The 24,466-nt window shown below is 40.8% G+C and overlaps 1 protein-coding gene across 2 annotated transcripts in view; it reads right to left on the bottom strand.

Moving 5' to 3' along the window:
- LOC114764405 (copine-8) overlaps positions 1–24,466 on the bottom strand; it is a 69,980-nt gene that overhangs the window by 4,893 nt on the left and 40,621 nt on the right. The window contains exons 8-19 of one of the 2 annotated variants that reach the window (XM_028954030.1): positions 23,753–23,856; positions 22,025–22,129; positions 19,562–19,603; positions 19,315–19,390; positions 16,727–16,780; positions 16,350–16,411; positions 6,512–6,558; positions 5,274–5,455; positions 3,183–3,310; positions 2,402–2,504; positions 1,456–1,513; positions 935–1,008 (exon numbers count right to left, since the gene is read on the bottom strand). In XM_028954030.1, coding sequence (XP_028809863.1) covers positions 935–1,008; positions 1,456–1,513; positions 2,402–2,504; positions 3,183–3,310; positions 5,274–5,455; positions 6,512–6,558; positions 16,350–16,411; positions 16,727–16,780; positions 19,315–19,390; positions 19,562–19,603; positions 22,025–22,129; positions 23,753–23,856 — 1,035 coding nt within the window. Of the gene's footprint in view, positions 1–934; positions 1,009–1,455; positions 1,514–2,401; positions 2,505–3,182; positions 3,311–5,273; positions 5,456–6,511; positions 6,559–16,349; positions 16,412–16,726; positions 16,781–19,314; positions 19,391–19,561; positions 19,604–22,024; positions 23,634–23,752; positions 23,857–24,466 lie in introns of those variants that run through there. The other variant, XM_028954031.1, reaches the window with a different exon arrangement.

Genomic DNA, 24,466 nt, shown 5'->3' with positions numbered 1-24,466 from the left:
CTCTGCACAGGATCTGTGTGTTGGTGTGGTGTTTAGCGACATGGCCTCATGCCCCCAAGGTCGTGCGTTTGAATCTCGGATCGGACCTTGTGTGTGAGGATTCCTCCAGGTTCTCTGGTTTCCTCCAGCCATCAAAGGCATGTGCATTAGATGGACTGGTGACACTGTATCATGTAGCAAGTGTGAGTGTGTAAAAAAATTATTAATGTGTGAGTGTGCACCCTGTGGTTGGCTGACACCCCGCCCTAGACGACTCCCTGCCTTGCATCCGTATGACATGGGATGGCCTCCAGCAGCCACGATTAGGATAGTGGCAATCAATAGTGAGTGGATCAGCACTGAGAAATTGTAAATATTAGAGGCATTCTATAAAATGTTATGTTTTAGATCAGTTCAGGAATGTCTGATTCACCAGTTTGCCAGTGGATGTGGTCCTGATGTGGTCCTGAGATGATTATAAAAGAGCTCATGTTTGTGATGTCTGCTGACGGTCCCCTGAACAATTTTTATTAGGAGGACAGAAATATGAGGTAAATAGAGCAGGAAGGAGGGGACAGGATATTGTGCTCAGTGTTGCTTTGTGTTTTGGCAATTTGGGAGTAAATACACACGACAGCTAAATCCTTAACTCAGGCTTCTGCCATCTCCCCACTTTTCTAGGCATATAAGCACAATACCCACCGCATGACACAAACAGCACCTATTTTTCTGAATACAAAGAGTAAAAATCCACTATTTATGTTCATCCAAACACATATTCGGCTCCACCCACAATGCCTGGTCAGTAGGGATTGTTTCATGTAATCTATGTGACCACAAGAGGGGGCTAGTGTGCCAACCTGTCAGTGGGGCTATGTGCTGATTTATAAATACATGTCCACCTGTAGCTGGAATACTGACAGGCATAGGTAGATAGAACATGAACTCAGCCTACCTGAACAATATCCCTCTCTGCATATCTTCCCCTTGATGAGATCCTGACTTCATCACCGTCCAGCTCAATCATGGCTAAAGAGAAACAACAATCGAAAAACGTTCACATGCTATGTGAATGTTTTACTGTTTGTACATGAAAGTTCCTGCGTGAATGTGTGCAGTTTCTCATCGCCATTAGTATTAATGCACCAGAAGCACCATGATAATAAGGCTCGTCATCTCGCTCAGCCAGATCTACGGTTAAGAGATGTCACATTACATGGCTTTCTGCTCCTGTGCACATGGTGATTTTATCAGCTCATCTCTCACAAGGATCACACAGCACACACTCAGTCACAATGGAATCAGAGAAACTAAATGAGGCTAAATGAGTTATACTTGAATAGTATAACAGTATGAGCAATGTTGGAGTTAACAGTAAAAATGCAATCAGGATTAATAATAATAATAATAATAATAATAAAAGAGGTGTGGAGAGTGAACAGATGAATAAAATACAGTGATTTCCTGGATGCTTACCATCAAATTCAGCTGGTCCCACTCCAACAATTATGATCGACATAGGAAGGGATGCAGCCTTGAATGAAAAGAAGAAAAGAAGAATTAAGAAAAGTCTATTTGCATCTAACATGATGGAGTATCTGTGTTTTAGATTGGAAAGATATTACTGCATTAATCACACATTGCTCTACAGCACACATTAAGATGTGTCGCGTTTCAGAATCCTGTGTGAGCGGGGCCGCACTCCTAATTGGCCACGGAACAATAAACAGCAACTCCTCAGACTTGTTATAAATTTCACATGCTGTCCAATTCCCTGTCTGTTCATTACGGAAGACTCATCTGTTATCAGTAACAGCCAGTGGCTGCGTGGATGATGGATGAAGTAGTGCTGATATACAGCTCTGAACAAAAAAATTGAGACCACGACAAAAACTGCCTTTCTGTTTCAATAGCAGCCATTTTATGTCCATTATCACCTGAATATCAACACCAACGCACCTTCTTCAAGATGATGAGCTGCTGATTAGATGATCAAACAATAAATGGTTTGAGAACAACTCAACAACTTAACCCTCCAATTTCTTTCTGTTATTATTATATTATCGAGTAGTGGCCATAAATTGGTTTAGTTAGATGTATAAAAAAATTAAATATTTCTTTTGGCTATTCAGTTAAACTAAACCAAAAAATTAACAATTTGTTATTGCAATCAAATTCCATAATGAAATGAGCATGACTGATAATTTACATGTATATTTACATTTACAGCATTTGGCAGATGCTCTTATCCAAAGGGACTTGCATAAATGTTGGGCAATTGGATTTTGGTCATTTTTTAACATGGAGGAAGCTAATACAATGTGAGCAATGTGTGGTCTTTAGAACACTTATTGGTTCCTCGGTAGATAGTAGTTTGCATTATAATATAATTATAGCCTTTCAAAGTACTGAGAATCCTTACATTGACGATGGACTCCTTTGTCTGTGCCATATCTGAGATCACGCCATCAGTGATGATAAGGAGAACAAAGTACTGCGAGCCGTCTTTCACAGATGCTGCATACCTACAGTCAAAAAAAGTGGACAATTGAATCAACACGTGAGACATGTGATGGACACATAATACGTGTGACGGCAACATGACAAACAGTAATCAAGTAGATGCAAGTATAGCTCTGTTAATGACGCCTGCAGATCCATTTATAATTTATTTGAAACTCTTTAACCTTCTCCGGTATGCTTTTTTTTTCCTGTGCTATTTTTTGCCCTCGCCTATGTCTGAGAGTTTACTTTCTCACAGTTTCTTGGTAATGACCGTGCATGCTGAAGGCAAATAAAGAGGTTTTATGCAAACCCAACGCTTATTAGTCTGCGTGTACGAAAGAGGAGAAAACATTTGGTTATTATTAAATAGAGTGGGTGTGAACTTTCATGCATGCTGGGGGATATCGAGGAGCAGCGTACGGGCGGTGTGCATGCATCGGTATGTGTGTGTGGGTGTGTGAAACTGCCCTTAATGACTGTGGGCCCACAGGCCACATGTCATCACCACCGGTTCATGTATTCTTGTCTCTCTTTTGACAATGGCGGCACAAAAGGGCATTCTGCTCAAGTACTTCAGCGTCGAGATAATTTGTACAGAAAAATTGTGGAAACACGTAGGACTGAAAGGAACATAATATTCCTGCTTGCAAAATGAAGAGGATTTTACTTTTACTTTTTAAAAGGTAGCACCCTCTTACCTGGCCACATGGTTGATGACAGGTGAGAAATTGGTGGGCCCATACAGGTGCACGGATTTCAAGCTCTGGTAGTAAGCCTCCAACACACCGTCAATACAGTTGCAGTATGGGTTCTGAGGATTTCCATTCTATAAAGCATAGGAGGAGACAACGTGATGATCAGGTCGCAATATTCAGATACAACAAGCCTATTTTCAAGGCATAAAAATGCCTTGTTCACAACAGCAAATCAAATAATTGTTTCTCAATTCCCTTTTAGAAGATGTAGGATCGTTTCAGGTACCTACTCTGTGAAGCCTGTTGATTTAGATTGCTGATATACTGTGCCTGAATGCTTAGTGCCCAGAGGGAAGATAAGAACATAAGGCTGGAGCTCAAAAGGGCAATGAAGCAGGTGAGTACAGCATCTCTCTACTCTGGTTGCTGTGAGAAAGACAAAAATACTGGTTTTCACAAAGTTTGTGAAAACCAGTGTTTTTAGATCTTTTTGTCAGTTGTTTCTGACCTGAGCCACATCATTATCACTTTGGCCTTATGGCACGGTGCTCCATCGTGCTGGAAAAGGCTTTGTTCTTCACCAAACTGTTCTTGGGTGGTTGAGAGAGTTGCTGTCGGAGGATGTTTTGATACCATTCTTTATTCATGGCTGTGTTCTTGGGCAAAATCGGGAGTGAGTCCACTCCCTTGGATGAGAAGCATCCTGGTCTCAGGATGCTTTACTGTTGGCACGAGACAGGACTGATGGTAGCGCTCACCTTTTCTTCTCGCGACAAACATTTTTCCAGATGAAAATTCAGAGAAGAGAAGTGGCTTCTTTGCTGCCCTTCTTGACACCAGGCCATCATCCAGTCTTTGCCTCACTGTGCGTGCAGATGCCCTCACACCTGCCTGCTGCCATTCCTGAGCAAGCTCTGCACTGGTGGCACCCCAATCCCGCAGCTGAATCATCTTTAGGAGACGGTCCTGGTGTTCGCTGGACTTTCTTGGTCTCCCTGAAACCTTCTTCACAACACTTGACCTTCTCTCCTTGAAGTTTTTGATTATCCGATAATTTAGGTGCAATCTTAGTAGCAGCAATATCTTTGCCTGTGAAGCACTTTTTATTCAACACAATGATGACTGCATTTGTTTCCTTGCAGGTAACCATGGACAACAGAGGAAGAACAATGATTTCAAGCATCACCCTCCTTTTAAAGCATTCAGCATGACAGAATGATCTCCAGCCTTGTGCTCGTCAACACTCTCACTTGGGTTAATGAGAGGATCACTGAAATGATCTCAGCAGGTCCTTTTGGGATTAAGTTCATTTTCATGGAAAAGAGGGACTTTGCAATTCATACTCTTCATAACATTCTGGAGTATATGCAAATTGTCATAATAAAAACGGAACCAGCAAACTTTGTGAAAACCAGTATTTGTGTCATTCTGAAAACTTTAGGCCACAACTGTACAACTAGCAACTAGTCCCAGGGACAGATGGAATTACATATGTTGACATATGGAGACAGCAAGCCACAATGTCTCAATAATGCTACCGAGATGCCTGCCCCTCATCAAAACAGTTATTATTTCAATGTAAAAGTCACAAGAAAGATTGGTGTTGAGTTCTACTTCCAAAAGAAATTTGAAAAGAGATAACACCAGGTGTTTCAGGCTCATATGACAAGATTATGAGGGACTGAAGAGGGGCCGAAGATCTAGTGAAGGTATTGAGGAGAGGTAATCCATTTCATGGAAATGATATGAAAGTTATGATATGACGATATGATGTGAAACTTATAGCAAGGGTTTCCAACACTAATACCAAATATAATAAGCATTTGAATGCAGACATCGATGTGATACTGATATGGTTTTCAAGTAATGATGTGGAAAGGAATATAACATAACAGAAATGTAGACATCAAATATTCATTTTATTTCTCTTATGAGTGTGTTTGAAAAGGGTAGGAGTCACTGATTGAGAACATCTTGTGCTTTTACCTGGCACTTGTATCTGAAAGGTCTCAGGAGTCATGCTGTTTAATTTTAGTCAGCAGGGACCAGTTAAGAGCTACAAAATTGGGAAGGAGGGTGATGCACGATGCTCACCAGGGCAAACTCGTGTGACACGCGACCATCCGGAGGAAGCTTGGCACCAAATCCGAGTGCTGGAAACATCTTATCGCTGTCATAGTCCTGGATTATCTCCCCCACCGCCTTGAGCGCCATGGCGTATGCGTTCAGCTGGTATGGATTCATGTAGTGGAGGGAGGTGGGCTGGGCAGGGTTGCCTAGAAACCAACACAAGTCATGTGGTCAGTTCGGTAAAAAATTTAATAAATAAATAAACTCTTCCAGTTCTTAACAAACATCATATACATAATCTAAGCAACAAATTAATTATATTCTTTTATCAATTATATTGTCAACATCATGAAATATTATCAGAGCTATAAGGATTTCACCAATTAAAAAAACATGCTGTAACTGTCTGGAATTACAAAGTGCCAAATCAAATAGATAAATATATCAATAATTAAATGTCTCATTCATTTATTAAATATGACAAGAATAATAAAAATAGTATTAATTAATTAAATGTGTCATATTGAAATATTTCACAATTTATTTCATTCAGTGCATCATGAATTACTATCTATCTGTCTGTCTAACCCATCAACGTAAGTGAGCAGGACGAATGTTGATCTAGCCTGTGTCCTTTCCAAAATGGCAAAATAACTCCAACTATACCTCAATAAATTCCTCTGCTTTACCATCAGGTTCAGCACCCCCTGCTTCAATGTAGTCTGCTAATCCTACAATGTCTCTTACCAGTTCATAATTGCATCCTTTTGCAGTTAACATTGTGAGAGTTAAAATTGTGATTAACAAACAATTAATTGAATGACCCTAACAAAAATGTAACAATATAAACTGCAAACCATTCATAATTAAATTATCCTATTACATTGCCCTAATTGTTATGAAAATATAGCAAACAGTACTGTCAGGATCCAGCATAGAAGGGAATACTCCTAACTGTAGTTTCATGTTCGTCCTGTTCCCATTATTGCTGATTTTTTCCCCCCCGTGTATACATGATAAAGCTCCCTGTTTGTGTCTGTTCCTCGTCGGGTCATTGTATTGGTGTCATGTTCCGTATGTCATGCTTTGTAGATTAAACCCCCTGTACCGTGAGCAGTGCAAGTGCGTCCTGTTTCTTTCCATTATGCCAAAGCACCGTGACAAGTACAAGCTTTCACACTAGTTTTAAATCAATTTGAGCCCTTAGAAGAGAACATTCATTATATTGTTCTTATTCAAAAGCTCAACACATATCCACTTACCGTTTGATGCAGTGAAATCAATCGCCACAGTAAAATTTATTTGGGTGCTGTAAAACAAGGGACAGAGATTTTCATGTTATTTTACACTTCAAACCAGATCCTAATGGAGACACAAGTCGCATTGTATAAAACAGAGACACACCTCCTCCAGATATTCATTTGCTTTAGATCAACTTGCTTGATTGTAGATAATGGGGGGGCTCGAAGTAGGTTTTAATTTGACGGTATGGAAAGCCCATTACCATCAACACACCATCTACACCCCTTTGTGACAATCATATTTCCTGATGGCAGTGGCCTACTTAAGCAAAACAACATGGTCTGTCAACCCACAAGTATTCTGTAGGAACATTAAGCAGATCTGAATAAAAAGGAAGGAAGTTCTGCTAGTGCTTTGGCATCAGGAACTCTCTAAATGTCTTGTGCAGACCAAGCCTTGCTGTGTTAGAGCTGGCATGTGAGGGACCTTCATGATAAAACAATGCTGCTTTTATTGTTGTGGCAGATCTGGGTAATTAGCTTCCAAGTTAAGATGTTGAGGTCCAGGAGACGTGAGGTCCAAGGGTGTGAAACCTGTGAAATAAGACAGGGCTATTTCTAAATAAATAACCTGCCCCAAAAAAGGCTCTGGAATGAGGTGGACTCCTGTTACGTAAATTCATGGATCCCCAGGTTGTGTCCCATAATCGAATAAACACTAGATTGTACCTCACTACAGTCATGCCAGTGGATTTCCAAGCACTTCTTAGTGTGGGTTACTTCTTTGGTGTGTGTGTGTTCCTTTCTCTGAATAACTGATCAATTTGAACCAATTCAGAAAATCCTATCAGAGTGACAAGGGCAAACACAGGACAGGAAAACAGGAAGGTAACTTTATTTGTTGTGCAGCTTGCCGTTTTATTATTTATGGCCAGGACAGTGCTCAATATGTCAACCTTTGTGCCAGTGAAGTACAAAAGTAATTTTATATTCGGAAAAAAGCCAGGAAATCTGTTGCCAGGTGTACATGTGTGAGTGTGTGTGTATTGCCAGCTCTTTGCCATTAAGCACCATCACAACCCTAGATGCAGCACTAAAAAACTGGCCAAGAGCATTGACAATGAGAACCTTTTTCTAATTAAAGCGGTTGTAGACTAAATTTGTATGTGGAACTGTGAGAAAGGGACAGAGTTACACGTGAATTTATAAAAACACCCAGGTTAGCTTGATGATAGGGTTATTACATTTTAAGGCAATGGGGCGAGGCTCTGTGTCACTGTGTCTAACAAAAAGTCAAACACTGCAGTCAATAACACCAACCCAGAGGGAGTCATGCATGCTTGCACTGAATCAAACTTAAGAGGTTACTGAAAATATCTGGACTTGTTCAACTGAGCATTAACCAATGAATATTTTCCTTAAATATTTACAGGGGCTATCAGGTTATTTTTGAACAAAGGCTAAATGGGATACAGTTCATGAGATGCTCATTAACCTGAGTAAATGATAAGAAAGTGTTCAGCATAAAACTTCAGGGCTGTATATTACTTCAAGCCTACTAATTATTTGATTATCATATAAGATAAGTTAACACGGACACACATATGAAAATATATTAAGACTCAAGCCACAACAGAAATGTAATAAGTAGTAAACAGTGCAGTACTGACAAGAGCCTTTCCTTTCCCTGTTTCCTCACTCCTTTTCCCCAAGCAGATTCCTTTATGTTTGTTTTTTGTTAAAACACCTGCGCCTGGTTCTTTCCCTTCCTTGGTGTCATCAGCCTACAAGTTGGGGTGTTTGGTACTAGGGTATCAATTAAGGACCATAATAGTTTACGTGTTAGTGTTAGAAGATGAACTATTCAAGAATATTGAAATATTGCAAAAACTCTTCCGTTTTCTTACTTCATTTAGCTGCAGTAAAGCATTTATCAATGTCAAAATATAATTTCTCTGAAATAAATGTGGGCATAATGCTGTCTCTAACCTGTGTGACTACAATTTTGACTGCAGTTGCAAAGAAAATTGTTCTGTGTAAAGATAGGTATTACTGTACCTGCAGTCTACAACTGCTGGCTATTAGAACAGACTGTGAAAAGGTGCTCTATTTCAGCACCTCTATATCCTAAATTTAAAAGAATCATAGAGACTGCTAAAATATGTGTTTTAGCATGTTGTGTTTGTGACTCCTGAGGTTATTTTAGATTTGTTTATTCTGAATAGTAGCTTGATATGCTTGAAACATTTCACTATGTACTGTCTAACATGTATATAGCTGAAATGACAAAGTTCAACTTGACAGGACTGCACTCCTCCAAGCTTGATTTCCTGACTGGGACCTTGAATGTGTGGAGTTTGTATGCCCCCCTCATGTTGGTGCAGGTTTCCTCCGGGTTCCTTGGCTTTCTCTCGCTGTTCTGTAATAGTCCATAGGTTGAGTATGTGAATGAATGGTGTGTGCGTGTCTGCATGCACTTTGATGGGCTGCCACCCTACCCTGTGTGAGGCCTCAAGCTGTGCCCAGTGTCCTTGGATCAGGCAACCTTCTGATTATGGGGCCGCTTCCTTAACTGCTAAGCCACCACTGACCACTTTCTAGTCTGGTGACTACTGCACAGGACACAAACTTACAAAGGCCAGCCCGGGATAACAAGCCTAAAACTAAAAATACAGAAACATCTCCACTACAAAAAAAATACTCCCATACTGCATCACTCAAATACGGCACATAAGGCACAGCCATACGGAGTTCACCGGTTTGTCTGCAAAATTCGCCCTGATGTGCATTCATCCACAAGAGGCAACTTAAACCAGATTGCATCTCATATGTTGTGACTGTGGGCTGGGCGGAAATCCAAGCCAAAGAGAGGATTCAAGAAGAAAACCTATTCGGCAGAGGACAGTGGTGTGGAAGAGGTCAGTCATGCCCTGTGTGCAGCGATGAGCGAATGTTCCTGCTGCGGTTGAGCCAAGCAGCATTTCACAAGCGGTCACGATATTCCCTACAGGGCAAAGCTCATTCCTGGAAACCTGACTGGCTTGTCAGCTTAGTCGCTTGGAAACTTGAAAGGCCAGATAGTCATGGCTAATTGTAGTTTGAAGAATCTGACACAGACTTCAGACTGACCCCCCAACCCTGGCATGTACTTTCCTCTCATGAGCATGCTATGAATTTAATGATTTTGTTCACTGAAGACTCAGACATGCTATCACGCATTCAGGTTCACATCATCCTGAAACATAGCCAGATAGCATTATACAAGCAACAAGGCATGGTATACACAAACAGCATTTCTGGAAAATACATTGAAATGCTCCGCTTTTTATTGTTTTTTTTTCTAGTATCCACAACCATTTAAGATAAATACTGTACAAAAATAAATGAAATGTTAAGGCATCATCACAGTTTGGTGGAAACTGTGCATGCATCATGTGCATGCCTGTTATAATCAGCTTTCGACTCCCACAATGCACTGCAACCTCCCCCCAGAGACTGTCTGATAATGGATGTCAGGCTAAACAGCTTTTAGCTTTTTAGCAGAGCAGTCATCCACCTTCCTCAGCTCCCCCCACCCCCCAGCTGAACTTACAGGATCAGTGTGACTCATGTGCTAGGGGCGGCGAGAAGCGGTCATGTGAATGTGTTTTCATGGCGCACACGTCTTGCCTGGGAGCGTTCATTTCGCCTCTCCAACCCCCACAAAAATGTCTTTTTAGCACTGTAACGGACTGCAGGCTGGATGTTGAATAGTCTGCTCATGGACACTGGGAACATTAATGCAACAAGTGTCAAGGGGGGACAAATTAGAGTTCTATAGAATGCAAAGCTTGTGCGCAGAATAGAAAAGAATCTGATCCCCCGTGGTCTTCAAAACTACAAAAACACAGTGGAGGCGATGAAAGACGCACACAAAACACAACAACCTTTCCCAGGCACGCCATCAATGATTAGCTATGACAGCGGGCGAAGGAAGCGGGCGGGAAACAAGCTCTACCTGCATGGAAGCTGGCTGATGACCGGCAGGACTGCAAATAAAAAGGAGAGGTGAAAAACAAGAACTCCGCTTCTGAAAGGCTGCGCTGATTAGCGGGTGGGAGGGCGGCCGGGCCCACTCCCCCTGCAATTGGAGTTCAATGAAGAAGCTGCTTCGGCCACTGTATCTACCCACAGAAGAACTTTTAATGCTGGCTGGTAGATAGGCAGGGTGTGTTTCTGGTGTGTGTATGAGAGAGAGTTAATGACACTGGGAAGCACCTCTACAACAACCGGGGGTCACCATAGCAAGGTGATTTTGGAGGTTTACCTGTTTTTTGCTTGGCTAAAAAAAAAGCTATAAAGAGCATTTTCTGAGGGGTTTCCATTTGAGCACTGAATTCCCAAAGCTTTCATTAGCACACATAACGTCTGTCTGCGGGGCAGGAGACCACATGGAGCCAAACAAAGCCAAACATCAGCAGCTCCCTTGTTCAACCACACAAGTAAGCACACAAGTGTGTTGGTCTGTTTCGGAGCAAACTTTAAAGCCTGGTGTGGTTCGAGCTTCTGTTTCCACCCAGCCCAGATCAGCTAAAGTTGTGATTTTGATTTGAATTTACCACTGGGATTAAGGGAAATTATGACTTTTATGCATTTGTAACATTTATATACAGATCCTCTTTTTCAAAGAAATGTTCCGAATCCTGTTTATGAGTACTATAATTTGTTTTTCCTGAATGTACAATGATATTATTGTTTTCAAATTGGATGCAGGTTGGCTTTTCTCTTCCTCTTCTATTATATTTACTTATTAAAATGAAGGAAGAGTGTTTAAATGCAGTAAATCAATAACCAGAATAATGGAATAAACTATTACATGAATGCACTGTGAGATGGATGGCGACTGGATCTGAGCTGAGCTTCAACATACCTAAGGCACCATTAATGCAACATCCATACTAAGTGCATTATAACACTGTTTGTCTGTTATCGGATTGTTGGAAAAATGTATATATGTTATCATGTAATTACTTCTTTTATTCATATCCTTTAAGCACGAATATGTATTAATCCTTGGAATATTACTGACAACTCTTAATCATTAACAAACCTCAAAGCAAAGGTTTTAAGTTTGCAGGACTGCATGACCGCGACCTGAGGACCAACAACAAGCAGACCATGATGAACCAGAGTCCAATCACCTGAAGAATCTACAGACGAAGATGAACATGTCACCATGTCACCATGACTCGACCAAAAGATCAATGCATAAGACTACGTGTAATACACAATTATTAACTAATATGGTGTGATTTTATGTGAACCCTAATGAACCTACCAAATAAAAGAAGGAGATGCGATGAAGGACGCCAGAGCTTTTGGAGGCCTGTTGTAAGGCGTGACTTCCATTCGCTCTCCTTGCAAGTAAAACGGACTCAAATGCTTTGTGTCTTTCTTCTCTTTGTTTAGTAAATGTTATACTGACAGATAAACCTAACACGGATGCTCACAGAAGACTTATTTTCATTACGAGCTTCTATGCATTCTATTTGAGTCCAAGTTCCAGTTCCAGCATGGTCTACTGGGAAGTTATTAAGTCCAGCATACTTCACCAGGGAGATCCAAATGAGACTTAGTGTGTCCAGTCTTGTTTACATCTTGAAGATGTTAGAAATAAGAGAGCCAATAGTGCAATGAAAAGTAAAATGAATTCTAACTATTCCAGAGAAAGCAATCAGGGCTTGCTGGTGGGTTTCATAATCATGTACAAGGCAGGGATAAAATGTTATGTTTACAGACATCTTTGTTGTTCAAATCATTATTGGAAAATGAGCTCTTTGTGTAAAATATATTTGCCTTATTTTTGGAAAATTAAAGTCAGTTTTTTATTTCCCCCTGCAGTGTAAACAGCCTCATTACCCCATTCTCCCATGACTGGAGGACTAAAGACAGACCAACAGAACAGTGGAGAATGAAACAGACCAATCTCTGGATCTCTGAAATGTAATGTGTTGCCTCAGAGAGCACCGGCTGTCTGCACCGGCTACCAGACACCAGCCTCTGAAGTTCCATTCCAGAGACTGTACATTAAAGTTCCCCTTCATAAAGCACACTACTTACATACAAACCAAGCCCCAGAAGCTGAAAGGTAGACACTTTGGTCCACATTCATGGTCCAAGGGTTTACAGAATACGACACTGGATGGCAGTCAACCCTACTGCTTAACCCTGCAGCATACTCACATTTACATTTACAGCATTTATCAGACGCCCTTATCCAGAGAGACTTACAATCAGTAGTTACAGTCCCCCTGGAGCAACTTAGGGTTAAGTGTCTTGCTCAGTGACACAATGGTAGTAAGTGGGATTTGAACCTGGGTCTTCTAGTTCATAGGCGAGTGTGTTACCCACTAGGCTACTACCACCCTAGTAGGCTACTCCTCACCCAAGGAGATGATACTGGAGACTTGATTTGATTATGATAATGCATCCCAGCAATTTTTCTACATTCTGTTTTAAAATACGTGAGATGAGAGTTAAGGCCTGGTTTACATGGACATCTAAACCAGGCATTGTCCTTGCATTTGTGGTGTCCGGTCAGTGCACCACACCAACCATTTCTCTGCTCAATGGAACTAATCAGAGCGTCCTGCCTGGTTTGGCCACTGACCAGACACCGGCCATACGCACAATACTCACACCACGCACTCTCATACCAGATACACACAGTGACAGACAGATGATAAGACCGGCAATGGAACTAATCAGGGGCTTTCAGCACTGTGCATTCGATCTGCTGCACATTCGGATGGTTTATCTTGTCATCAATTCCTGCCAAAATCCTGCTCTCATGACCTGAAAATTACCTGCCACTCTGGGCCAGGTTTCCCTGGTGTCCCATTAAGTGGGATTTGAACCTGGGTCTTCTGGCTCATAGTGTGTTAGCAGTGTGTTACCCACTAGGCTACTACCACTTATTACAGTAAGGTAATCTTGTTTTAACTACAAAATGGGGTTGACTAAAAAAATAGTTTTTGTCTACTCTACTTGTACTTGTATTATATTGACTTGGCTAAATAGAATTGCATTACTAAAGAAAATATACATTTTCATTGATTAAAATCAGACTAAAATAGTCATGGAAAAAATGCTCACTAAAATGCTCAGACTTTTAGTTGACTAAAACTTGATGTGATGCCCAGGGGTCACTGGGCTTAGCCAACTGGCACCAGTTAACCTGATTATTGTGTCAGGATCACTTTGTTAATGCTGCATTCCTTCTCCTTTAGTTTATATGTGTTTTTCAGGCTACCATGCCCTATTCCTGTTCCTATATGGAAAAACCTTTTATGTTAAACATATCGGATCCCTGTGTCTTTCCCTGTTCCCAATGTGGCATGACACTAAACTAGAATGAGTATGGACATGACTTAGACTAGTAAAAACCACAATGACTGCTTGATGCAAAAATTAGACTAAAACTAAAATTAAGACAGGCTACCAAAACTATTATACCGGCCACCTCTTGAGGCTAGAGTGCACATAAAACACCTTTTATAATTTCTACACAGGTCTAACTCTTTTGCAGTATGAGCTTGAGTACTGGTCCCCGCTCTCTCCATGGGAACCCAATGTCCACTTAGGTTTCAAAGTAGATGGTAGTAGCCTAGTGGGTTAGACACTCGCCTTTTAAGCAGAAGACCACAAACTCACAAGCTCAAACCCCACTTCCTACTATTGTGTCCCTGGAAAATAATTAAACCTTAGTGTCTCCAGGGGGACTGTCCCTACTGAATGAAGGTCGCTGTGGATTAGGACATCTCATAAACACCATAAAATATGAAAGTAACGTACCTAAGCCTATTATGGATTAGATTAACAGTTTTTTGACCTCACATCCATGTTGAAATATCCTGCTGGAAGGTTACCCATTGGATATGGACTAATTATGAATCTTACAGAAAAACTCTTCATTGGTTTCACAGAGGTACTGGAACAGTCTCATCCTTGCTCTGCAAGCCAGAGGTTCCAGGGACTACTGTCCTTGAACTCTCTCTTGTACTCGAGCCACCACCAGGTTCAACTACTATATTACATTGACTGGAAGGTTACAGGAATTCTTATGACCACCTTCCCATCCAATGTTAATAAGGGGGAGAGGTGCTGTCATGCCCCCATCTTACTATCGGTGCTCCAGCTGGGTTTTTGTATCAGTCCTGACTTGTCTTGTGAAATGTCATTGTCGCTTTTTTCTCCTTGTCGTGTTATTTGTCTCTATACATACAATAGTGATTCTTTTCAAGCTCTAGCATTTCTTTGTTTTATGTCTACTATCAGTAAGACTGGTACAGAACCAAGTGCTAGTGACTTCCTTTAACATGATATACATGCATAGAGGCTACATAAATATAATTGTGTTTTTTTTTAGACACTCCCTGATGTTGTATCATTATTGTTTGCTTTTCACTGACATTGGGCTGCTTGCAGTGAAACAGTTGTAGCGCAAGGAATTTTGATCCATCCACAGCAGCAAAGAAATACATTGCAGACGCATGTAGCATTGGACTGCGGCTGCAGATACAGCTCTCACAATGCAGCAATTTTCCATCCAAATCTTTGCAGTGTGCTCAGTTCAAGGGCTCCCTAATCACAATTAGCTGATTTGATTGTGCCTCACACAATGGATGCTGCTCATGGTACTCTGAATAGTGCTCATCCCATTTGCCTAATGAGCTGCACTTCATCCAGGTGTCAATCACAGCACAGCCCGGTGTCTTGCTGCGACATTGAGGGGGGGCAAGTGTCTGGTGCCATTGCTGAATCCTAGTAAAATCCAGCTCTGGCATAAACTCTGCTAATGTCCCACTCCACAGGCTCTGAGTAACTCTATCAGTCAGACAGTGTTTACTGTGACCAATCCAATCAGTGTCATTTTGTAATTTTGTCTCTCCACATCAAGTACATGTTAATGGGTGCCAGAGCCAGGCCAAATATTAGATGAGCAGTGCTTACTTTGCAGCACCCAGAATATATGGGTAAACAGTAAATTACCCTGTTTTCCATATACAGTACTATATTACAGAATGTTTCCCTGATTCATCTTGTTTTGGAACAAAAAAGTTTTTTTCCAAAGTTTTTTTTTTTTTAAATAGCAATCATATATAAAATCATGTTTTAAAGCTCTATGTGGATTAATTTGTTAAATATGACTGATAAATATACATAGATGGATATGTTTTTAAATGATCTTTAAAGATAAAAGGCACAGATTAATATCATCCAGAACAAGGAAGTTGTGTGTAAGAGCTGTCAATCATCACTTTGAGCTCCTCTCATTTTGAAGTCTGTTTAAAATCATAAAATATTGATTATGTGAGGATGGCTTTGACTTTACACTAGCAAAAACCTCAACCCCTCCCTAGTGGCTTCCACCACTTTGAAAATAGTAGACTTGCTCTTGCCACTACAACAGAGACGGCAATAAGATAAAATATTAGTTTTTTTTGTTAGTAGATAGTAAATTATCACTCTCCAAACCCTCGCTTTACTATATAAAGTGTTTGTTAAAAGTTCTCTGATTAAACCCATCTTGTCTTGACTCCTACAAACCATGGAGCTCACTCAAAACCATCCCTTGCCAACTGTAAAACCTGAGCCACCCACACTTGATTGAATATCAGCCTTGAGCTCTCAACCTCTTTTTTTGTGCTGAATGAGCAAACTGTTCACCCATACATTTTACCACGGAGGGTATATACTGTACGTTCAAATGGCAGCAGATGATCATCCCCAATCACTTGTCCAACAATGAGCCCCACCATAAATGCTACTTCTGACTCAAGCATGTTTGAAGGGCTTCTTTATATAAGCCGTCACTTACCCTCCCTTGATGTAATCCAGAAAGGTAACCTCAACATCCACCAGGAAAGACAACAGTGTTACCTTAAAATAAAGACAACAAAAAAGTTACTGCTTTTTAGACTGTTAACCCAATAAAGCTAACTAATTTTGAGGAAAACATAGACAACAAAATGGCATCTGCTTCATTCCAATAACCATGGAGGCTAAAAGTGCTGTGTCTGTTATGTAACTTATTAGACTTAATTGCTCATAAATTAAGTATAATGCACAAAGAAAAAAACCCATCCCATTAGCATGGATGAGAATGGGACTTTCTGCAATTAGCTTGAGGCACACTGTTAATAGTGATGAAAATCACCTCTCACACGCTCTCACATGTACAGCCATTCTACTCACTGTTCCAGAATTAAGGTATTTTTTCTTCTTGCCTTTCTTCTTGGGATTTATCACCTGGGGAAACATTATTGTTTAGTGCAGATTAGTGTATTAGTATGCTAAACACACAAAGTTGCACAGATACCAGTTCAAATTCACTCTAAAACAGTAGAGAATTTATTCTGAAAGCAGCTTTCAAATTTGAAGAAAGTTGTCTGTTTAAGGCAACTTCTTATAAAAACAAATAATGGCAAGTCGATTTACATTAAACAGCCATCAGCTGGAAGAAAATGACTCAAACGCGTGACGAATCTTTTGTGTTTGGAAACAGAAGCAGGTGTTGGTCTGCTCCGGCGCTGAGGATCCCTGACACTTTCTCAAATGCAAATGAGTTTTAAATTGATGTGGGCTCCTGTATCCATCTAAATAAAAGCATTTTAGAACTTCTGCTCTCCTCCTGACATTTATTCCATCTCCCATCTGTGATTCTCGTCAGCAGAGATCAAGGCTTTGCGTGCATAAAATATCAGCACTTCAGACAGCTAAAGGATGTGGGGTCAAAAGTGCACTATTGCATTTTGGATGGAGTGTTTTCCTATTGCAAGTGCTAGGAATAAAAAACGAGTACTGTACACACATACATAGTCACCACATATACAGGTGATACCACATTTACATAATGTTCATTTAAAATCTAAAAAAATTACCAGATGTAATCATGATTAATTCATTTTAAAATGTGCGATTAATTTGTTATTTATCAATTACAAGTTGTCACATATCCTGTTTGTTCTGAATTTTTTTTGTGGTAAAAATAAAAACTCTTTGCCTTCTGTTAACAGGAAAAAGGTCACACAGTACATGTTTAAGTGAAAGTGAAATGATTGTCATTGTGAAACACTGCAGCACAGCTCACGGTGACACATGGAAATGTGTCCTCTGCTTTTAACCCATCAGTAGGCAGCCATGACAGGCACCCAGGGAGCAGTGTGTGGGGACGGTGCTTTTGCATAGTGGCACCTCGGATTTCGAAACGGCAACCTTCTGATTATGGGGCCACTTCCTTAACCACTAGGCCACCACTGCCCCTAACCTAACCTAGCAAGGCCAGATGGTCCCCACAACGATAGCAGATCAAACATGCACATATACACTAGATGGCTGATTAAGAGATGATGACAGTGGGCATCCCATGACGACTGTCCTGTAAATGCTCTGGCCATACTGGATGTCACTTCAGCGAGACATAAGAGGACAATTGAGACAAGCCCAGTCCACAGTCCATTAGAACATCTCTTAGGTGTGTGTGTGTGCTTGTGTGTACACATACCTCACGGCTGTGTGACTAAACAGACAACTACAAGGATTAGTGATTGACAAAAATGTGTAAATCCTTTCTCAGCTTCACATATAGACCCACAGCTGCAGGCAAGTGCGCGGATGCAACAGCACACACACTGCGTACATTCTCTAAGAGGATAGATGGAGTGTTATGTATGTGGGTTTCGTGTGTTTGTTTCCATGCAACACTTGCTGTATCTATATTTAGAGGCAGCAGAGCACTCTACTCTTAACTGTGGTGGAGGTGGAGGAAGGTGTGCACACGATGGAGAGGGGACAGGTGCTAGGCATACCAATGTGTGAAAATCACGCCAAATCGGGAGTCTGACAACGTGGAGCCCTTTGTTTCAAGATGCCGAGCAAATATGGGAATCTAATTAGGCCTGTTCTTCCAGCTTAAAATGTCTGCCCTCCTTCCAGATGAAACTATGCTTTGCATCTGCAATAATTACCATTATTGTTTATTATTATTCAATAATCTTTAATTATGCATCTTATTCATCACTACCGATAATAAAGCTTACTCCATGTGGGCAGAAATTTGTGCATTTAGAGGACAGCTTTTTTATCATAGAGTTGAGGCCTTTCAAAATGCTCAATGGGTTGAGAAAAACGGATTGTGTTTGTGTTTGCGTGACTCATAAGAAACTGGCATGCATCTCCATCCATCAGTGTAGTGTTTGTGTTAATGCACAGCTGCTTGTTTTGTTATTTGTGATCAGTGTAAAAGTAAAATGCTAAGGGCTGGGCAGAATACATGTTAAGCTTATTGCAGCATGGGGTAATGCAGAAGCTCTAGCTTAGCAGCCCTCCAAAACTTTAAATAGTTCAGCTAAGCAAGACCGTATGACTGTCAGCTCTACTGTAATCTCAGTTTGTCTTACACTGAGCACTAGATTTTTTGTGCTGGGATTCAAAAGTTTTGCAATTTCAGGAATTCTTGAAATTCTCAATTTCAGGAACACCACTGATAAAACAATGAATATTTTTGTCTCAGGATGTCTATCACAAAGACAGAGTGATGTCTGCTGACCATGCTCTGAATAAGGGATGTAACAAGCAAAGAAAACTGAGAGGAATGCAAGAGGAGGGGAGGAGACCTTGTGCTTGGTGTTGCCAGATTTTTCTGGAAATAAGATTTGTTGCAAAAAGCAACAGATAACTTGTTCATAAATTGATTTACATAAATGATGTGCTTTGAGCCCTGAATCAGACAATGTGCAGGCTAGAAGGTGCGGGTTAGTTTACATTTTGTTAAGGTTACTCACCTCATACACGTTAAACTGTGACTGGCCTCGTGACAGCTCCCTGTAGCTGGTGCTAAACTCGCCGATGAAATCATGGCTGCAAATGGACACACACAGCTTGTTTTGCTGCTATAATACCAATTCCATTCTATGTGGTGAAATGAACAGCCCAGCTTTACAAAGTGGAAATGTGCTATAATGACAGCAGCTAGAGCTCTAGGAACTGTGGCTCATGCAGAGGTGTCAAGTGCTACAGAGGGCTTTGTACCTGCCATCTCGGTCCCAGTCATATACTTCAACTTTGATTGTTCTGCAAGAGAGAAAGAACCAATCCTGTGAGGCACAAGCATTTCTCACTGCCAGTCTCAGACACTACGTTCACCCGTCTTCTCAGCACAGTACCAACACGCTGCTGTACAAAGGACTGAGTCCAGCTGAGTGTTGAGTCAAAAGTCAAAAGGCAGCTATTAGTATTCCATTGCAGGGTTAAAACATTACAGTACAAATTGGCTTCCTGGTGGGCATGGAAGTAGGCATGGGACAGGAGAGCACACATGCCATCTGTAGCAGTGCTACTGGGTGCATCTTAATGACTCTACATAATGCAATGAGTTATGGTCATGATGTTACATTAATTACTGCATCTTCCAAAGGGAAAAAAAGAACATTGGCACAATCTACCTACCTCCAAATGAAACGTTTTTATCAATGGCAAATTGTACACATGGTATAGTGTGGCTAAGACACTCATCTATGAACCAGAAGACCCAGGTTCAAATCTTAACCCCGAGTATATCCAGGTGGACTGTCCCTGTAACAACTGATTGTAAGTCTGATAAATGCCGGAAATATTGTACTTTTACATGCACAAACACATGTAGCATCAGCTTTACAGCAATTATGCAATCTAAAATGTAAACTTACACAGCAGATCCTCTTAATTGTCAATTGTTTTGGCCCTGGCAATGCCCTGCCACAGTTGGCTACACTGTTGGCTACACTGAATTTATGTATATAGTGTTTTATCTTCACCTCAGTTCTAGCTGTGTTGACCCATTATGTCTATAATTCCAAAAGGAATTACAGAGGCCTTCCTTCAAATAAGGAATTTAAGGAATATGGCAGGGGCATTAAACATATTTAAACATGTCAATTGATTTTTCTCTATATTTCTTGAATGCTCTTCTTGCCTGGGAAGTGCATAAGCTATTCCACACAGTTTCCATCCTCCTCATCATCACATGTTCATCATCACAGGAGTACAGTGCTCTTATCTCAACACCCAGACCCATGCAATCCCCTCTAAGCCTGGCTTCCACTGCTCCACGTAGATCAAGGCTGCAGACTGCAAAAGTAGTACAAATGTTGGTGTGTAAATGGCTAATGACTCTCAATGGGTGACAGTTATTGGACTGTGGTTTTGAGCCTTATAAGCCAGCAGGTTGAAACCAGGATGAACAACAGGAACCTTGAGTCTAAGCTTGCCATGATGTTCCTCATTTCTCAGCACTTATGGAGAGAACTTACATTTTTACTATCCTCATCAATACCTGATTAACCAAATGGGCGAAATCCATTAAGTGAAAGTGATTATTATCACAAAGACAGAGTGATGTCTGCTGACCATGCTCTGAATAAGGGGTGTAACAAGCAAAGAAAACTGAGAGGAATGCAGGAGGAGGGGAGGGGGCTTTTCTGTTTCTTGATTTATGTTCTGTATGTTTTGGCCATCGTTTAATTTTTATTCACATTTTATGTTGAGCGTTTGTGCCTCCTTCACACCCTCAGGTGTAATCCTTGCACTTTTTACAAAGTTAATTTATTCTTATTGAGTACTTTTGACATGACATTAAATTCTTTTTTTGCTGACTGTTTTGCTGCACAGTAAGTATTTGACAGTACAATCCATGAACATCTCTTGCCACAATTGTTTTGACTAAATATTATGGCAATTAGCTTGTAGCAAGAACACTGCTTTTTACTGGTACTGTTTAGCATTCTTTTGAGATTAATAAGAAATCTCACAGATATAAGAACATTAACACGTGTACAATAAGTATTGGATAAGAATGATAATACATTAAGTGTATTTGGTTATTGGTTCATTGGTTATGGTTATTGGCTTATTTTTGCATGTAATAAAATTCAGTACTGCAAGCCGCATCTGGACTACAATATGCATAAATTTGGAATCAAAGTTTAACAGACAGATTTAGACCAGTGAAATCGATTCCTTCATTTAAAGATCATGAGTTATAAAGATCCTAGAAATCCTGCATTGCAAAAGGGCCTTATCACCTCTGTTTTTCTGCACACATAAAATTATTCATTTTGCAAGAGAACATAAAAAAATAAAAACTATTATAGAAATAATGCCCTCCCTGCACACATTCACTGGTGTCTGTCAATCCCCTAAAAAGCCCCTATGCAAAAGCAAACAGAGACAGATATGACTGTGGGGGGATTTCCATTTTGACATTCCTGAGGCTTTACTGCTTAACTCACAATAACTCTCATTATGTATTACAAATGCAAATGAGATTGGAAATATATGAGCATGGATTAAAAATAATAATGTTGGGGTTTTAATTAACTATGTACACACACCCACAGCTTCACATTTGTCTGGGATAAATGAAATACTTGCCAGAAGCACAAATTACACTAAATGAAAACAAAAGTGAACATTTTTCACTCCCATGCCACACAAAACACACAGTCCCTGTCATACCTGTCATAGTCTCCATTGCACAGTGCCCGTACCGGGATCTTGAAGGCCTGCCAAACAGGGTTGAGCGTGTTCTTAACTACCTCTGTCTTGTGGCAAATTGTGAACCTGTCAGTCAGGAACAAATGAGGAGAGATGGATCAGCCATCGGCGCAACAGAGCTACATCAGATAACTAAGCAAATTTTGAGAAGGCTCTGGGTCCAAGAATTTTGTTCCTGTCTGCAAATTTACACCGTTGTTATCTGTCAGGAAAATGTTCACCTTCTACCAACAATTCAACATTTTCTAAGACAGAAATATGGTATAGAATACCATAGAGGGCCATGTTATGAAAATGAAACTTGATCATTTCATCAACTTGCTGAGCATACACTATTAAAAAAACTATTTTAAATATAGAACCAGGGTGCATGTAGTAAGCATAATATGGCATGTTTTCTTGTATATATATAAGCTAAATTATCTGATGATTTCCCCGTTCAGTACTAACTGGTTAAAACTGCCAGACAGTCTCTAATTTACCATAATTTGATACTGAAGTAAGCTAATTTATGGATAATGGATTTTTGGTATCTTTAATTTACATGGTGTTGCTGCAGTACAGTCATCCTTCATATCAAAACCCCTTCAAGTGCAGTTGCATCACAAATCATTGCATGCTGAAAAATTACAATAATCTTCTGTAAAAATCTAAATTTGGTACCTCACAATTGCCTTTCAAGCTTAAGAAATCATTCAAGGACTCAATTAAGATGGATTAAAATAAATTGTAAAATGCAGCAAGACATAAAATTTATTGTGCAACCACTAGTTAATACAAAGTAACTATATATATGAAATTGAAAATGATTAGTTGTCACATGACACTCCACATTACATCACCCAGTGTACACTGGGTTAATCGCTATGCCAACCATGGCCCCATATATGATAATCCAAGCATCCTAACGTCCCCTGATTTCCCCGGCAACGCAGGCAAGTTTCAGAGGGCCCATTTTCAGTGGTTGTCAGTGAGTCTGAAATTCTTGCACTCTGGGAGCTGAATGGTGGCTCGGCTGCTAGTGACATTTCCTTGACTCTTTTTTGAGGCTGCCCCTGTGTCCTTGAGGTTTTCACTCCAGGCATCGAAAGGCATCTCCACAATCATGTGAGGATTGTTTCCAAATGGTCTGTTGTTTGGGCCCACATGACATGGCTTACATAACGGAATTTCTGTTAACCTCACAGCACTAACAGGGCATTCATCACTGCACAAAGGAGTGTATAGATGCTGCATGCTGAACATTCATTCCTCACTATGGAATCTTTGTGAAAAAAGAAGCTTATTTTAGACATAAATGAATACAGTCAGGAGAGAGAGGGTGGGGACAGAATGGGAAAGAGGCAGCAGTCACTTGACTCAGACTCAAATGGGTGGTGGTGAGACAATGGCCGGCTTTTCCCAGAGAAAATCTGAGCAGCTGAATAACCAATTTCCTGTGCTGCCTCAATGTGGGTCATCTGCTGCACCAGACGAGGGGGCACAGCATGGCGGTTCCTCTCTGTCCCCATCTACTGCACCCCCCCGCTTTCGCCTGAGGCCAGGTGTGCCTGCACATGGCTCCATTTACCTAAAGGAATTCAATAAAAACTCATTTCCTCTGGAGTTAGGAGGACACAGGCCCCCCTGATCAATTGCACTTTGGGATTGGGTGGGTGGGCGTCTGAAGGAGCTTTAAAACACACTTACGTTCCGTCCTCGTTGCTGCGGTAAAAAACCAGGAAGGGGTCGGATTTGCCAAAGAAGTCCTTTTTGTCCAGTTTGTTGCCGCAAAACTGCATCATCACAGATTCCTGCGAGGAGATAAAGAAATTCTCTAGATTGTGAGTGAAGGAAGGCACAAGAGAGCAAATAATTAGTCCATAAAAGCCTGACTGAACAGAGAGGGCTTTCATTTCAGTTGCGCAGCAGTTGCTGTACTTTATGCATATTTCCCATTTTAAAAAAAGCATCTGTGTGGTGGCAGGCTGTGGTGCATCTGATAATTATTATTGAAGCTGTGCTCCTATCAGAGCCCGGTGGTTGGCGTACTGAACGTTTGTTTAGTCCCTAGGCTCCAGCGCCCAGGTGGTAGGGAGGAGCGCCACACCAGCCACTTCTGGCTTGTGTCACGAGAGATGGCTTTATTGATTACAGTGGTTTGTAATGACAGATTTAACAGCCTACTTCACTAACGCGAGTCAGAGTGAACTTGTGCGTGTGCCTGTGTGTGAGCAGGAGCCGCAGCTGTTTGACTGGGTGCTTTCCCACGCTTGTGTGTGGTCTCTGCAGGGCTCAGGGTTGCATATGGCACTGGCAGGCAGCCGGCAAGGCTTTTGCAGGTTTACCATTTACATCCAGTAATTACTGACACATCACATCCTCTCTCGGCGCTGCTAGACAGAGGTGAGTCCTCGCTAAAGC

Source organism: Denticeps clupeoides, chromosome 15 (assembly GCF_900700375.1).
Source record: "Denticeps clupeoides chromosome 15, fDenClu1.1, whole genome shotgun sequence".
Classification (NCBI taxonomy): Eukaryota; Metazoa; Chordata; class Actinopteri; order Clupeiformes; family Denticipitidae; genus Denticeps; species Denticeps clupeoides.
The sequence above is the reverse complement of the archived record's forward strand: the minus strand, read 5'-3'. Positions and strand labels throughout refer to the sequence as shown.